Source organism: Panthera pardus, unplaced genomic scaffold (assembly GCF_024362965.1).
Source record: "Panthera pardus isolate Hobbes unplaced genomic scaffold, ASM2436296v1 HiC_scaffold_15, whole genome shotgun sequence".
Classification (NCBI taxonomy): domain Eukaryota; kingdom Metazoa; phylum Chordata; class Mammalia; order Carnivora; family Felidae; genus Panthera; species Panthera pardus.
The window spans coordinates 61,725,213-61,742,256 of record NW_026526710.1 but is presented as its reverse complement, the minus strand read 5'-3'; the positions used below and the strand labels follow the sequence as shown (position 1 = coordinate 61,742,256).

The window sequence follows — 17,044 nt, the reverse complement described above, 5'->3', positions numbered from 1 at the left end:
CTAAGTATCTGTAGGTACCGAAGTCACTGGGTCGCAAACTTGACCTGATCACCTGCACCACTAGGGACAGGGTCGGCGGCGGCTGGAGCGTGTGTGGACTACGTGGCGCACAGTCGGTCTGCGGTGCCTTCCACCCGCCAGCATCGGGCTGTTCTCTTAATGAATTACTAATGAGTTAAAATTGGGCAGCAGGCTTAATTAAAGCGTAGAGGCAATGTGTTTACCACATTGTAATTGAACTCATTAGGGCTATGGCTTTTTGTTTTTTAAGCAGCCGCCTTCCTTCTCTGCGTCGAATAATCTATGGGAAGCGTTTATTAGAGAAGGAGGGGGTAGGGGAGAAACAGTCCATCAATTCTTTCAATGAAAAAGACAGGATGAGAGTGGGGAGGGGGATACGACCTCCATTGCGCGCGGATGTCTTGATGGAGCCAGGGCTAGACCGAGGCTTCCCAAGAAGCTCCAAGCTTAGAGTGGCCCGGTAAGCACTGCCGGCGTTTGGAAAGCTGCCAAGGGAGGGACGAGGCCGGAACCCGAAAGGCTGCCTTTGTAACACCACTCAGTCCTCCCGAATTCGGCCCATAGCCCATATTCTCACCATCACCGCCCTGGAGCGCTGGACTCCCACTGGAAACCCTGGCCGGCACTCACCCCGCCAAAAGGTCTAACACTTCACAGTGATGGATTCGGCTAACTTTTCTTTTTAAAGCAACATAAAGTTTAGTCTTACAGCCTTACTCTGTGGCTGTGCTGAGAACTCACTCATCTCCAGCATTCACAGCCCCTAGATATCCACTCACACATCTCCACGCACACATCTCCACGTAATGGAGACACACAGTATCTTAATCTGCACTCCCTATGCACTCTGCGCTCCAGGTCGGACCTCACCTCCAGTGGCCGTTCTCCGGGGGTCTGGGGGAGGGGTGCCTGCTGGTAGTGAACTGCCCAAGGGCGGCAAGGGAGAGGCGCACCTGCGCGCCCCAGGATAACCCTTCTCCTGGCAGGGAGCCCAAGCTGCCATCCCGGGCTGCACGCCCCCAAGGCAATTTGCTCCTTCTTGCCCCTGGCCCCACTCCAATTATCAGGCCTCCAACCCTCGCCTCCTTTCTCTCCTGTTTAGACCACTGGGCGTGGAAAGGTGGGGGTGGGGGACTGGGCTGGCGCGGCGCTCCTCGCCTTGCCCTGCCCTGCCTGACCAACAGGCGGCGTCAGAGATCTAGGTCTGAGCTGGGGAGTGGGGGGTGCCGATCTAAGCAAGCTAAGCCGAGAAGCTGGGCGCGAGGAGAGCGACCCTCACCCCAAACTTACGAACTTGCCCAGGAGAGGAGTGGGAAGAGCTGGGTGGCTGCGGGGGACCGCCGAAAAGGGGAGAGGCGGGACGGGACAGAGTAGCAGCGGAAGACCCGACCGCGAGCAGGAGTGCGGAGGACCGCGGGCGGCGGGCAGCGGGCAGCGGAGGCGGATCCCGCGCTGGGAGGCGGTAGGCGCCGCGGGAGGCCGAGAGCGGCGGTGAAGCCGAAGAGCGAGAGGCAGGCAGGGAGGATCGAGCGCGGAGGGTCGGAGACCGCGAGGGCGGCGCAGTCAGGTAAGTGGCCTCGTCCTCCGCCCTCGGCCTCCCCTCCTTTGGAGAAAACTGGGTTGAAAGGGACTCCAGGAACTTCCGGCTCCCGGTACAGCCCCACAGCTGACCCCTACCTCCACCCCTCCCCTCCCACCTTAAACGCACATCCATTCCCAAGTCCCCACCCCGCATCGTTTGTGGATTTTGTCAATTTCTCCCATCCTGTTGGTCCCCCACCCCATCCCACCTCTTCTCTCTGCCTGACCCGGGAGGTTCAGGTAAATTGTCTCTAATTTGTTGCTAAAAGATTAATTGCAGAGGGTGGGTCAATTTGATTAAGGCAATTAATCTTTGGTTACAGCGTTCTAGTGTCACTTGTGCGGGGGGTGGGGGGCGGTATAGAGATAGAGAAAAGAACGAGACTTTTTGGAGAACTGTGGAAAGAGGCTACCCCTTCTAGGCCTGCGGCCGCATTTTCGCGCCCACACCCCGGCAGCCCGCAGCCCAGAGCAGACGGAGCGGTTTCAGCACCTCCACCCCAGGACAGCGACTCCCGTGAGCGCGCCTGGTAACTTCCGGCTTCCAGGAGTTTACCCAGCGCAGGCAGAGGCAGGAGCTGACCAGCACGAAGGGTCCACTCCCCCCAGTTCTCCCCTCTTCCGCTCTGTCCTCGGCCCAACCACTGGGCTTCCCTTTCACCACTTCGCGGCAGGATCCGACCGAATAGAGTCAGGAAAAGGAGAAAACCCCTAAACCCTCCTACAAAAGTTCCCAAAGCTGGAGTTTTCTCTTCTCATGAATAATTAACGCTGGTCATAAATAACTGATGGAGGCAGTGGAGAGGCGAAGAGGGAGGAGGCAGGCGAGAGAGCCAGGGCGGCCAAAGAGAGATCGAAGAGTTTGTTAAAGGACCATTAAGGAAGCCTTGCTGGGAACGGCATTCCTCCGTAGATCACGCAGAGCGGTTCCACCCAGGCCTGGGTAAAAGCAGGGAGGGGAGGCACCCAAGGGAGCGGAGGTGGTGCTGACCAAGCCCGGAGCACCCATTCAGTACCCGGTTTCAGCACTCTCCCCATCCCTTCTCCTCCACCCAGGACTTATCTTCCCAAAGCCCTCTGAACCTCTAGTCATCCTCTGGTCATCCGTCATCCCCGCCCCACCCACCACCCACCCCTCCCCTCAAATTCTCCCATCTTGTCAGTCCCGGGCCCACGCCCAAGTCCAAAAATTCTAGCCCAAGTAGGAGAGACCCAGGGATGAACCTGGGCTTTGAACTCTGTCAGTTCCACCCAGGCCTTTGACAGGTCTTGCCCAATCCCAACTAATTTGCACGCACCTCCCCAAATCACCCCGTTGATCCCAGACCATACCATGTCTTTCTTTTCAAGCTGATCCAAAGTTTTGGGACTCCAGCTTCAAGCTATTCTTTCCCATCTGCTCACACCAGAACCTGGAGGAACAGGGTATTTACTCACATGCGCGCACACACATACACACACACACACACACACACACACACACACTCACACTCCTCCATGCTCTTCTACTGCCCCTCCACCATCTCCAATTACTGACTTCTTCTAAGAGTCTCAAGCATATGGACCTCTGGTACCTTGTGTCCATCCCATCTGAACTGAGACTCTTAGGCTCAGAGCTCTTAGGCTCTTAGGTCTCAGAACATGAAAGAAAGCCCGAAAGAAAACCCTTGCTCCTAGGTTGGAGTCCTATGCCAGCCAGGGCCTTTTGATCCTTCTAGGAAACACTGGCTTCTCACCAGGCAGGCAGCCTCAAATGGCCAGTGCATGTTTTTAGAGTGAAACTACTGAAGGCCCCTCAGCCTAGCAGCCAGCATAATTCTTCACAAGGGCTCCCTGAGGCCACCCCACAAGCAAAGCATGTCTTCTCCTAGTGCAATTTGGCATAGGCCCTGGGAAAAAGATATTGGAGACTATGAACCACCACTGGCTGTGAGGTTGGGTTTTGACTTAGGGGCAGGCAGGAGCCTCTTTCTGAGCCTTTGCATTGGCTAACAATTTCCAGTACACCTACTTCCTTAATAATCCTACTGACCTCTGGATATCCCAAAGGTCATCCTGACTTTTCTGGGCTGGGAGCTGAGGCTTACATGTTATATATAACCTATATATGTTTATGTTTATGTTATATGAAAGAAAACACTGAAACCTGTTTTATTTTCTCACCTACCTCATCCCCAACCCAACATTCTCCAAACCCTGAGCTCCTACCTTTTTAACAACTGGGAAACTCTGGATAGGAATGGAAAATGAAGAGAGAATGAGAAGATTTTAGGGAATTGTTTCCTTGCCTCAATAGGGACATAACAACCTAGCAGGATTGTGAAACTAAACAAAGGGGTGGGAGGAAATCAGATCTAGGGGGTGGGGGGTGGGGAGCTCTGGAACCACGGGTTGTTTACTTCTCATATAAAATATAACTCCCCCAAGCAGGAAGTTACTGCAAACAAGAATCAATAATGAATGAATCTCCTGTAATAAAATACTTACATAATTAGCACAAGTCAAGTGGTTGCATTATGTTAACCTTTTGCAACTCTGAGCTGGAAAATTTTGCTCCAGAATTCCTCAGAATGCCATTTTCATTCTCAAGAGAGGGTGAGAGCCAAGTGTTCACCCAGCCTTCCACTCTGTTATAATATGGTTTTCCATTTCTGAACCAGAACGTAAGTACTTCTGAAATATAACAGAAAACTCTCTTTGGTGAATTCAAAACAGTCATTAACATTCAGTTTTAAGTGAATGTTAACAGTAAATAAAGAAATCTCTTGATTGTAATAGTAGTAACAAAGCAATAATTACCCAGTAGGTGGTCATCAGTAATGATAAATGTATCATTATTACTGTGTGAGTCTGGGAACTCGGTTTTGGAAACTACTTCAGACTTTTTAGTAGCATGGCTGGTTACAAAGCATTTCTTAGCCTGCAAAAGCCATATAATTTTATACACAATTTAGGTGAAAATAAATTTAAATCTGTATATTACATTTTTAATTTCAAGTTAGTAATTAAAGTTGGTTCATTATATCTCCTCTGAAACCCTCAGTGCTCATCTCCGCGGTTTGTTTGTACAATTTGTTTCTAAGACACCCAAGGTTACACAGTTCTAAAAGATGGAAAATTTAATTATTTGCCAACATTAAGAGTTTGTCAATGATATCATAATGCATCTTGAAAAAGTTTGGGATTGGTATTGCCTTTGGTCTGGTTAGCTGTTTTCACTTTGAACCCCTAATCCCACAGAGGAAAGCCTTTTTTGTTTAAAAAAAAAAAACTTTTAAATACACAAAAAGAAAATTCTTCTCAATGTTCACTGGTTGCTATGTTTCAGGGAAAAAAAAATCAATGACTCAGATTTCTACCCCCCTCTTTCCTGGGATTTATTTTCCTAATATCTAATTTCACCTTTTGCTACCACTGAGTTAACGACTGCAGGCAGGAGAAAAGCTGAAAGCATGATGTTCACTGGGTAGCCAGAGAGCACATGATAGTTTAATAGTGTATTAGCTAATGGGATCAAGCTCACTGGCAAAGTAGCAAATTTTCTAATAGGGAGGGGTGGGAGGGAAGAGAACAGGAAAAAATGCCCTCATTTCCCCAGGAAATAAAATCCAATGTTCCTTCCACCAGTGTCAGCTGGGAAGATGTTAAATGTATATCTATGTCATTTTCTCTCTTGTGACATGTCAACAGACAATACATACTCCCTCCCCCTATTCCCACTTCTCTGCCTCCCCTCCCCAAGCTTTGAAAGGTCCTGCTCCACACCCTTTCTGCTTCTTCAGCCTCAGTTACTTCTTAAATTGGTTTCTTGAAACAAAAGAGCTCGTTTGTAAAAAAAAAAACAAAAAACAAAAAACAAAACAAACAAACAAAAAAAACCCCAAACCACGTTTCTTATTCTTGGTGATAGCTGGTCTTCCTCCAATTAAAGAGTCTTTTTCGTAAATTCACCCAAATACTTGCCTTGGTTTTCTCTCCCACAACCTGTATTTCTTGCTCCACTTTCTCCCCCTCTTTTTCTCCCTTTTTGTCCTCTCCCTTCTTTAGGAGTGGCAATCAAAAAAAGCAAGCATCTTGCCTCGTTATTCATTATTATAGCAGCATCTTTGAGATACATCTTTGCCAATGAAAACTCCATGTAGATGCCTATCCTTTTGTTGTAGCGACCTAGGTTATTCAGGAGCAGAGACAAAAGCCTGAAGTGATGTGATCTAAATGAGCTCTGGGGTTTTCCAGCTGGGACCACCTCCATTTCAAAGGACCCCCTCCTTCCCAATATGAGGAGGAGGGAAGTGGAAGGGGCGGGTACATATGTGTATGCATGCACAGAAAGAGAGAAAGAAGAGAGGGAAGGGAGAGAGCCTAGTGGGCTATTCCTTGTGCCAGAGTCCCTCTTCCATGCACATTCACAGGTGTGTTCAAGGAGCATGTATTCACGGGCATATGTGTGTCCCCAGGTATTTTGCGTGACTTTGAATTTTATCTTGGTCAAGTAATATTTGCTAAATAACCACCAAGCGCACCAAGGATATGTTCCATTCTGGATTTTATTACTTCACGTAAACTACGTGCCCATGTGTATACCTTGCCGTGTTTACACGTTTGTGAGGATTCGTAAAGAAAGGTGAATTCTTTGTTATAAAAAAGAAAGTTCCATAGCAAATGCTTCCATTCATCCCTGGCCTCTGGGAACTGGTGGGGTAAGAGCCTTCCCTGCCACATACCCAAGGGCAAATCTTCTTGTGAGAATGATTTCCTTTGATTAAGGGGATTTAAGTCTTGATTCCTTCCCCCACAGTCCATTTCTGACAGTTGTTTGTTTGAAAGATAAGAAGATTTCCATAGCCATTGGTGCATGAGGATCTCAAGGGATCACCAAGGCAGGGATACAGGTGCAGATATGTTCATTGCCCCTTCCTTTCCCCAATTCTGGCTTAGATACATATGCCTGTGCTCCCATTTTATCCTCCCAGGCTTCTCTACCCGAGGAAACAAGGCCTTTCCTTGTTTATAGACAATATTTTGGAGAAGAGTCAAAGAAAAAGAGACAGCCTCAGAATGCGCAGAGGCTTTTCTCATTTCTTCCGTGACTTCCATCATGGATGAGTCTTTGACTTGCTTCTCATCCTTGGTTTGTTTCATGTAACTCCAGCTAGAGCAATGGAGGAAAAACCAGGGAGTCTGAGCTGGGCTTGCCAGGCTTCAGGAAGCTCCTTTGGATAGAAAGTGAAAACTAGGGACTATCAGTAAGTCTTATCATTATGGTCATTGTCATCGCTAATTTCTATTATCAACATATTTAAAACGGTATAAGCAAACACTTGCTGGGGTTCTGGCTGCCTGTATACAAAGTAAACACTAGACCAGCTACGGGCAGGATAACGAAGCTCTAAGGAAAGGGACTAAGATTCCTCCAGGGAACTTGGTTCCCTCTCTGCTCACCACTAAGCTAAACTACCTTTGATGTCTTTTATTCTGGGACTATTGAACATTCCTAATGTTATGTTGTAACAGTGCAGGCCTAGCTCTTGTACCCATTCTCTGAGGAAGGTGCTACCAGATATTAAATGACTATTGTGTGCCAAACACTTTACATACATTATCTTATTTAACTCTCAAACACCCCTGTGAGCTACATATCAATCTCCTCATTTTGCAGATGAAGAAACTGGGGTTTAGGGAGGTTAGGTTATAAAAGCAAAAATCCACAGCTCCTAAGTGATCAAGGAGACATTTATAGCATTTCATCTGACTGAATTTCCTGTACTTTCTGATATACCCGAATTCTTGTGTCCCTTCCAGTTCTGCCAGCCTTCCAGTTTCCTTCTGGGCCATGTGAGTCTCCTTTAGCAGACTTGGAGCTAACACTCTTGCCCTGCCTGATGCAGAAATATCAAAGTCAGGGACACAGAAAAAATAATGTTTCTGCCTAAGAGCTGAGAATGGGGTAAAGAGGAATGAACGAGAGGGATAGAGAGTATTTCTTTTCTCTGCAACTGTCATGGGTTCTCCAATACCAAGACTCAGAATGGGAGAAGAGAAAATACCTGGTGTTTGTAATTGTAATGAATTTATATTAAGGCCTTTATCTTCCTTGTGGGCCCATGCAAAAACCGTCCATGGAAATGGGGCAGGTGTGGCAGAAGTAGGGAGTATGTTTCTGTGCCCCCACTCTGCCTGCCTCTTAAGCCTACAAAGCCATGTTCGAGCCTAGAGACGAATCTAGGGCTCTGACGGTTACAAGGATGGGAGCCTTCTTCCGGGAGGGCCTTGAATGCATTAGGGTCGGCTACGCCTCTGAGCGGTGCGTTCGCGTCAGCACCGCGAACAGAACCTGCCTCTGCTTTGGCCTCGGGCTCAAACCCGCAGGGTCCTCCGCCGCAGCTCGGAAACAGACTGCGTCCGAAGTGGAGGACTCCCCGGCCAGGTTTGGGTTCGCTTCACCCAATTATTAAAAGCAGTAGCCGGAAACCTCCATCCAGCCTGCCGTACAGCCCCGTGAGCCTGCAGCGAGGCGTCGCCTCTCCAGTTCCGCGGGGGCCAGCTCGGTTTGCGGTTTTCCTTTGGGTCCGGTGTCTGGGCTCCTTTACCTGTCCCTGGCCTGGGTGAACCGCAGCCGCCCGGAACGGAGATGAGAGTGGAAATGCTCTCCTCCGTGCGGTGATACATCATGCAAACGGGTGACACCAGTTTAACCAATAAAACAATTTGAATCAATTAGCCGGCTGAGGAGAGTCCCGACGTGTAAAATGCATGTCAGCTCGAATAGGAAAGCATTGATTAACTCGGCCCGACCTGCCGCCTCCCACCACTGCTGGCTCCTCCCTGAGCCTGCCAGGGTCTCAGGGGCAAGGACAGGGACTGACAAGAATCAGGCGTCCCTGGTCCACGAGAGGAAAATGGGAGAACCACCAGGAGACTTTTTCAAACTGAGAAGAAAAGCAGAGTCAGAGAGAGAGTGGGTGGCAAAAAGTTGCTCAAAACATATTAACAAGATGTAATTTTGCAGTCCAGCTGCAGATTCTCTGGAATAGAGAGTCTGGCTTTGAACAACTGTTCTCCCCCCGGGTGCACCTTCCAAAAATATAATTTGTCTGACAGCCCAACCAGGCACCCCAGACTCATTGAGGGAAATAAAATTCTGAGCTACCTTAGAATTATTTGTACAAAGGAACTTATCCTAACACCACATATTTCTCTTCCCAGTGAAACGTTTTTGCATTAAAATAAAGTCCCAGGTTTGTACGGCAGTAAGCCCCCAAAGTAATGTATAAATGTTTGTGTTTAACAATCAGGAGGGAGGTGGCTACAGGTAACATCGAGTGTGGGTGGATTCACTTCTCAGGGTAACCGGGGGTGGGAGGGAAGATAAAGATTCATCCTGTTTCTCTTTTCAAGGAAAGATAATTTTGAAGATACTTTTTTTTTTTTTTCCAAAATAGGGATCTGTAAGGGGAAAAGGAGTTGGGAAGAGGGGACAAAGATGGGAACAGTTCCCTAAAAAGGGAAAACCCCATGGTGCTTCCTCCTCTGCAGCAACCAGAGACGTAATGGGCACGCTAATGAGTTGCTAGGACTTTTCGGGTATTTTTCTGTTTTCAAGTCTTAAAATCTGGCCCATTGTCAGTCTTCCTTTCTAAGCAGCTCACACTTTCTTTCTAGCACCCTGGGCTCTAGGAACAGTAAGCAAGCCGGGACCTTGCTTTTTGAAAGTTCCAGACCCCAGAGAGGAGGTAGGGAAGGTAGGAAAAACCAGGCCTGGCTCTGGAACCTTCGGAAGAGCGAAATGCCTTTCAGCCTTAGGAGGGAAGGGATTTGTGAATGACAGTGATGCTCTTTTGGCTAACGGACTGGGGAAACACAAAATGTGAGTTTTCCTTTTTTTTTTTTTTTTTTCTTTTTAAGGATGGGAGGCTTGGAAGGCACTGGAGAAGGAGCAGTCCATTGACTTCAGCACCTTAGGACAAAGTCTAATTTGTGCCACTAAGGCCTTTAGAAACTAGGAAATGGGCAAAAAGTTATTTCATTGCCCTTTGAAACTTATCTCCCCCCCAAAAAAAGTCACAATATTCATGGCTCTGAAACTGTGTTTTTGGAATTTTGATTTAAAACAGCCACAAATCCTATACCTCCCACTTTTCTGTTTAATCCACTCTTCTTGGTTTTCTTGACTTTTGATGAAGTGTTAGGATTGCACGTTTTCACTCTTGTACTTAGTGGTAGTTTGTTATTAATGTTGTGATGGAGGCTGGTTGGGCCTCCCGGCTAGTGGAGGTCATTTGGTCACTTCCACAATGTGCCTGCCCAATTCTAAGCCTGTGTGTTTATGAGGCGGCAATAAAAAAAATTCAGCTATGATAGTAAAGGAAGAATTCAAAGGATCCCCCAATCTCACCCCCTGCCGATATCCTTCTTAGAATGTCCTCTCAACAGATAGCTGTTTCTCTTTCTGATGAACTAAGGGTAGTCATTTTGACTCCTGACAGGTGATCAATTAGGAGGCAATACACCGACATTTCACTGTATCTTAGGGTATGCCTCACTTGGGGGAAGCTGTGGGGAATGGTTCTTTCTCATCCCAGTTGCCTTTATTTGTATTTTATTTTGTGCATGCTCCTACATAGGTCCCTGAGGAATTTAGTTTTCTGGGAGAATTGGCAAGTGGCTCAGTGGCGGGTCAGGTTTGGGGACCTCCCTGCTTTCCTGACTCACCTTTTCCTTGTGCTGAGGTGGCCTGCCTGGGTCTTATAAAATGGGTTGGAGAACTATTCTGAATGAAGTTGACGGATGCCTGTGTGCATTCACTGGGGTCCTTACTTAACTGTATGCTTTCTAAAATAGAGATTGCTACAATGAGTTTCTGTATCTTGTCCTAAAAAGCAAATGTATATTTGAAAGCAAGGACACTCTTCATGCTTCCTTCCTAGTTTTTAGATTGGGAACCCCACGCAGAAACTTCTCCTTTTTGTCTCATTTCACAGTGTTTCAAACGAGGCGCTGAAGCTAATTTGTTCTCCAGCTGACTGTGGTTTCTATACCTTCGGAGACACAGTGAGGCTACTGGTTTGCACCTTGTACCAGAGGGATCATTCACGAAGGAGGTGGCTCTGAGACATAAGGGGAGGGGACAAACAACCGGCAGGGATACAGTCAATTTAGAGACGTCCTTCTCCTATCCGGGGCCTCTAGGATCCAGGTCCCTGGGATGCACGCAGACTATTCGACTATCCACCCCTAAATCTGGTCCACAGCTACAGCACTACTGATGTTTTTTGCTCTGGGTCGAAGAGGTTGTTGTCAATTGCGGGATGGTTAGGTGTTAGCTTTCTTGCCTGCTGAGAAAGGATCTCGGTGTTGCTCGCTCTCGCTTTCGCTCTCCCCCTCCCTCCCTGTAACATGCCAGCCCTTTAATGTGGAGTGTCAGGGAGACGGTGACGTCACCTTGCCCGCTGGGTGGCGTCCCCTCGGTCCGACAGGAGTTCAGAGACAGAGAAAGGCGCTGTCAGACTGCGCTCCACCTGGGGCTCGCCTGCCGCGGGTTTCTGCGCGCCCACACTTTCTGCGGTCCAGGGGACGCCCCGCCACAATTCAGGCTGTCTTTCTCCCCGGACCCGGGTTCGAGCTCCATTAGCGCCCACGAGCGCCAGGATCTTCACGCGGAGCCCTACGGAGTCCCGCCCGCTGGATTCGAGGACCCGCTTGGATGCTTCGCCTCCGAGCGCCCTCGGAAGATGGGCCGGCAGCCACGCGCGTAAAGACACCTAGGGGTTACCAGGTACTGCGGAACCTGCCGGCCCTGCCTGGGCACACAGCACGCGACTCACGAGTTGAGATTCTCAGCGGTGCGATTTTCCGGGTTAGGTTGAGCGGCGCCGGCGGCGGCGGGCTAGGGTGGCGATTGGTTTGGGAACAAGGGGAGTCAAGTTGGGGGTCTCTGGCTCTCAAGTCGGACAGGGAAGTTCGCCAGCTTCCTTTCTCAGGTCAACTAACTTCTGTCTCTTCTCCCCTCACTCGCTTTTAAACCCCCCCCCCCCCCAACCTCAACCCTCTTATTTGTGTCTCTGTTCTGATAGGAGTTTCTGGGAGGGGTTGGGGTGAAAGTGGAAGGCACCCAGGAAGAGACACCTTACCCAGTTTAAGGCTGCTAAGAATTCGGGTCTCGAACGTGAGGTCAGCTCTCCGCCAGGGCCAGGCCGGGGGAGCGCCGTTGCTCCTGAGCGAGAGTTCCTGTTAATCCCAGGGTCTTATGACGATCGTAAGAATCCTGTTTGGGGGGCAAATGAGCATTGAAGGACCATTTGGAGAAATTAGTGCTGGTTATGTTAGGCTCAGGTATCACTGTGCCTTGAACTGCCATTTAACGCTCCGTCCCCTGGAAATATTGTCTCCGATCCATCCGAAGTGACAAGCCAGGCTCTCCTCTCGTTTGATCGCGTGGAGGTTTGTTCAACCTTCCTAGAGGCCGCAGAAGGTAATGAGAGTTGAGGATCCGGGGGGGGGGGGGGGGCAGCAGGGCAAAGGGACCCGACGGGATAGATGTCTCAGGGGCTCAGAGAGGGCAAGGATGTGGCAATTTGGGTGAAAGGGTAGGACAGTATATCCTCTGAAATCGCTGTAATAGCAAACTCCAGCGTACTTGGCCAAGAGCGGAGATGCTAGTGGCCACTGGTGATTTTCCAGGGCAAAGAGTAGTGGTAGCCATGGCACCCCACATGACATGTAGCCGTGGAAAGGTCACTGTCTGTCTTCCTAGGGAATGGACAACTTTGTTGGTTTTGACTTAGCAGCATTTATCACAAAGATTTCTTTCGCTTGCTTTTTGTGTATTTTTCAACGTACTGGAAATTTTCCCCGCTTACGGTATCCCAATGACCGAAGATGATAGAAATTTTACTGCAGGCCCAACGCTGGGCTTCCGCTTCCGACATTCCTACAGATTACCTCGTCCACGAAATCTCTAAACCCAGGGTCATCTTTCCCCCCTTAAAGATACAGAGATGAATACATAGATCAGAAAAAGAAGCGTACAGAAAGAGGTTCATCTCAAAACTCACTTGGCCTTTTAAAGCCCGCCAATAATGATTCCCAGGAATTGTTAGTTTCTTTAGACTGTTTCTGGGCTTCTCAAACTTGGCCTGTACTTACTTGCTCATTGTCACGGAAATGACAGAAAACTGTTTCTAAATGCCTACAAATCTACAAGTTCGTCGTTTTGAGCTACCTCTATGGAACCAGAACCACTGAGTTCAGCAAGTGGCTTTTGAGAGATTGAAAGTGAGGCGTCCTATTTTGGTGCAATCATGTATATGGCTTTGTACATTTCCCCATCTTTCAAAACAAATCTAATTACAGTACCAAAATACCTAATGGCAAAGGTGGGGAGAAGGGATTTCGTTTTGCTTTAATAAGTCGTGTCTCAACCAGTAGCGTATTTCCCCCAAGGAAACCACAAATACCACAAAAATCACTTTCGTAAAGGGTTGGATTTACTGTTTAACCAAAATCAATCTATTTTTAAGCGAATGTAAATGGTCTCTCTTTTTAAATTTGGGTTTCAATGGCCAACCCCCAGTTTTCCAGAACTTTTAGAATCTGCAAGAGTTACAACTGTCATCATTACTTTCTAATTTCTGGCGGGCACGCCATTTTTTTCTAACTTTTAGAAATCGCAGACAAGGTCTTGAGTTTCTTAGGAATTGATTGCATTGTTTTAAACAGTTAACTTTCTTTGGATATTTAGAACAGAAGAAAAGTACTTCCCAATCCCTGCATTTCCAAAGGGTGACCTTGAAGAAAATTAAGAGAAGTGACTTCCTCTGTCTGAAACTTGGTTCCTTTGCCCAGCGCTAACCTTGTCTCAACCAAAGCAAGGAAGTTCTTATAATTCTTTAGTTAAGCGATTCAACCCACCCCTCTGTCTTAGTTCTAGTTAACGCTTTCTCCTTTCCGTTCCAGTCTCCAAGGCAGACCCGGAGGGCTCGGCCCGGGATTCCGCGGCGGAGGAAATGGCTTCCAGCCCGCTGCCGGGGCCCAACGACATCCTGCTGGCATCGCCGTCGAGCGCCTTCCAGCCCGAAGCGCTGAGCCAGCCGCGGCCGGGCCACGCCAACCTCAAACCCAACCAGGTGGGCCAGGTGATCCTCTACGGCATTCCCATCGTGTCATTGGTGATCGACGGGCAGGAGCGCCTGTGCCTGGCACAGATCTCCAACACTCTCCTCAAGAACTTCAGCTACAACGAGATCCACAACCGTCGTGTGGCGCTGGGTATCACGTGCGTGCAGTGCACGCCGGTGCAGCTGGAAATCCTGCGGCGCGCCGGAGCCATGCCCATCTCATCGCGCCGCTGCGGCATGATCACCAAGCGTGAGGCCGAGCGCTTGTGCAAGTCGTTCCTGGGCGAAAACAGGCCGCCCAAGCTGCCCGACAACTTCGCCTTCGACGTGTCTCACGAGTGCGCCTGGGGCTGCCGCGGTAGCTTCATCCCCGCGCGCTACAACAGCTCCCGCGCCAAGTGCATCAAATGCAGCTACTGCAACATGTACTTCTCACCTAACAAGTTCATCTTCCACTCCCACCGTACGCCCGACGCCAAGTACACGCAGCCGGACGCAGCCAACTTCAACTCTTGGCGCCGTCATCTCAAGCTCACCGACAAGAGTCCCCAGGACGAGCTAGTCTTCGCCTGGGAGGACGTCAAGGCCATGTTCAACGGCGGTAGCCGAAAGCGCGCGCTGCCCCAGCCCGGCGCGCACCCCGCCTGCCACCCGCTCAGCTCGGTCAAGGCGGCCGCCGTGGCAGCGGCGGCTGCGGTGGCTGGAGGCGGGGGACTGCTGGGTCCGCACCTGCTGGGGGCGCCCCCGCCCCCGCCGCCGCCGCCACCCCTGGCCGAGCTGGCGGGCGCGCCCCACGCCCATCACAAGCGGCCGCGCTTCGACGACGACGACGACTCGTTGCAGGAGGCGGCCGTTGTGGCCGCCGCCAGTCTCTCGGCCGCCGCCGCCAGCCTCTCTGTGGCCGCGGCCTCGGGCGGCGCCGGGGCGGGAGGGGGCGGCGCCGGGGGCGGCTGCGTGACCAGCGTTGGCGCCGGCGCGGGCGCGGGCGCGGCGGCTGGCGCCAAAGGCCCGCGCAGCTACCCGGTCATCCCGGTGCCCAGCAAGGGCTCGTTCGGGGGCGTGCTGCAGAAGTTTCCCGGCTGCGGGGGGCTCTTCCCGCATCCTTACACCTTCCCGGCCGCAGCCGCCGCTTTCGGCTTGTGCCATAAGAAGGAGGACGCGGGCGCTGCGGCCGAGGCCCTGGGGGGCGCGGGCAGCGCGGGCGCGGCGCCCAAGGCCGGCCTGTCCGGCCTCTTCTGGCCCGCGGGCCGCAAGGACGCTTTCTACCCGCCCTTCTGCATGTTCTGGCCTCCGCGGACCCCAGGCGGGCTTCCCGTGCCCACCTACCTGCAGCCCCCGCCCCAGCCGCCCTCGGCTCTCGGCTGCGCGCTTGGAGAAAGCCCCGCCTTGCTGCGCCAGGCCTTCCTGGACCTGGCCGAGCCCGGCGGCGCCGGTGGGAGCGCTGATCCCGCTCCCCCGCCAGGTCAGCCCCCTCCGGTCGTGGCCAATGGCCCGGGCTCCGGCCCTCCGCCTCCGGCTGGGGGCGCGGGTGCTCGCGACACTCTCTTCGAGTCGCCCCCGGGCGGCAGCGGCGGGGACTGCAGCGCGGGCTCCACGCCGCCAGCCGACCCCGGCGCCGTGTCCGGTGCAGGGGCCGCGGCCGCCGGCGCGGGCCCAGCGGGAGCCCGAGTGCCCGCACCCCACCATCCGCACCTCCTGGAGGGGCGTAAGGCAGGCGGAGGCAGCTACCACCATTCGAGCGCCTTCCGGCCGGTGGGCGGCAAGGACGACGCGGAGAGCCTGGCCAAGCTGCACGGGGCGTCAGCGGGAGCGCCACACTCGGCCCAAGCGCATCACCACCATCACCATCACCACCCGCACCACCACCATCATCATCACCCCCCGCAGCCGCCGTCACCATTGCTGCTACTGCCCCCGCAGCCCGACGAGCCGGGTTCTGAGCGCCACCACCCGGCCCCGCCGCCGCCCCCGCCCCCGCCGCCCCCGCTGGCCTTGCAGCCGCACCACCGAGGCCTTCTGTCCCCCGGGGGCACCAGCTGCAGCTACCCCAGCGAGGACAGCTCCGAGGACGAGGACGACGAGGAAGAAGAGCAGGAGGTGGACGTGGAGGGCCACAAACCCCCCGAGGGCGAAGAAGAGGAGGAAGAAGGTCGAGACCCCGACGACGACGAGGAGGAAGACGAGGAGACGGGGATCCTGCTAGGGGACCCCTTAGTCGGGGGCGGCCGCTACCTCCAGGGCCGAGGGCTGTCAGAGAAGGCGAGCAGCCGGGACCGCGCACCGGCCGCGGCGGGCGCTTTCCCACTCGCCCTGAACTCCTCCAGGCTGCTGCAGGAGGACGGGAAACTGGGCGACCCCAGCGGCTCAGACCTGCCCCCGCCCCCGCCCCCGCCTCTGGCCTCCCAGAAAGCTGGCGGCGGCGGTGGCAGCAGCCCGGGCAGCCCGGTCCACCATCCATCACTGGAGGAGCAGCCCTCCTACAAAGATGTAAATATCCCCTTTAGGCTCCTTCAAGCTAATTATTATTATTTAAATGCACCTTTAGGCTGAATCAGTTACATATGCGCAGGAAAGATGAATCACCAGATTTCCCCACAGAAATGAAATATTCAGTGTGTTTGAGAGGGCTTCTTTTCTGCCAATGGTCCTCCATAAAAATGTGGTTTTTGGTCTTGTACAAAGCCTTTCAAAGGCTTTGGGGCCTCGATTCCTTCCTACGTTTGAGTTGGCTGCTTATAGAAGGTGGAAAAGACTCTTTAATTGACCAACTCTAATCCACCAATCTCCTTTGTTTCCCCCCCACCCCCCCACCCCAGCGGAGCATAATTGTTTCCCCCCAAAGCAGTGAGACCACAAAAACTGGAGCAGTCTGAATAATGCTGTTCCCTTTCTTCTCAATAGTTCAGCGCCTCCCCCAACCGTGACCCAAAAAAGATGGAAAACTCATTGACTTCAAAAGTTAAATTCAGTTTCGTTTGAACTGCTTTAGTCAAGGTTTGAACCTCAGAGCTCTCTAGCCAAAATGGACACATCTGTAAAATATTGTGCCCAGTAAAACAAAAGACAGGCTCTCCAGCAAGACCAGCTTCTCCCAAACCGGTCTCCACAGACATACAAGTGGTGCTGGTACCCCCCAAAAACCAAAGTTACATTTAAATGGCTCTGCATTCAGTGTTCAGTCGAGTGTGCACAGAAAACACGCTCAAGGACTTCAGAGTGAAGTGAATCTGTCCTAATGTCATGTAGGTTTGACAAATAACATGGTATGTTTATTTACAGAACATACCATAGGTGTGTATTTAATTAATGTATTACTTCTTAAAGGA

At 51.5% G+C, this 17,044-nt stretch overlaps 1 protein-coding gene across 1 annotated transcript in view; it reads left to right on the top strand.

Moving 5' to 3' along the window:
- Positions 1-11,104: 11,104 nt before the first annotated feature.
- The window catches only part of SKOR2 (SKI family transcriptional corepressor 2), a 43,845-nt gene continuing 37,905 nt past the window's right edge, over positions 11,105-17,044 (top strand). Inside the window, exons 1-2 of the mRNA XM_053902673.1 lie at positions 11,105-11,377; positions 13,558-16,205. Of these exons, the coding sequence (XP_053758648.1) occupies positions 13,608-16,205 (2,598 nt within the window). The 5' untranslated portion in view covers positions 11,105-11,377; positions 13,558-13,607. The remainder of the gene's footprint in view (positions 11,378-13,557; positions 16,206-17,044) is intronic.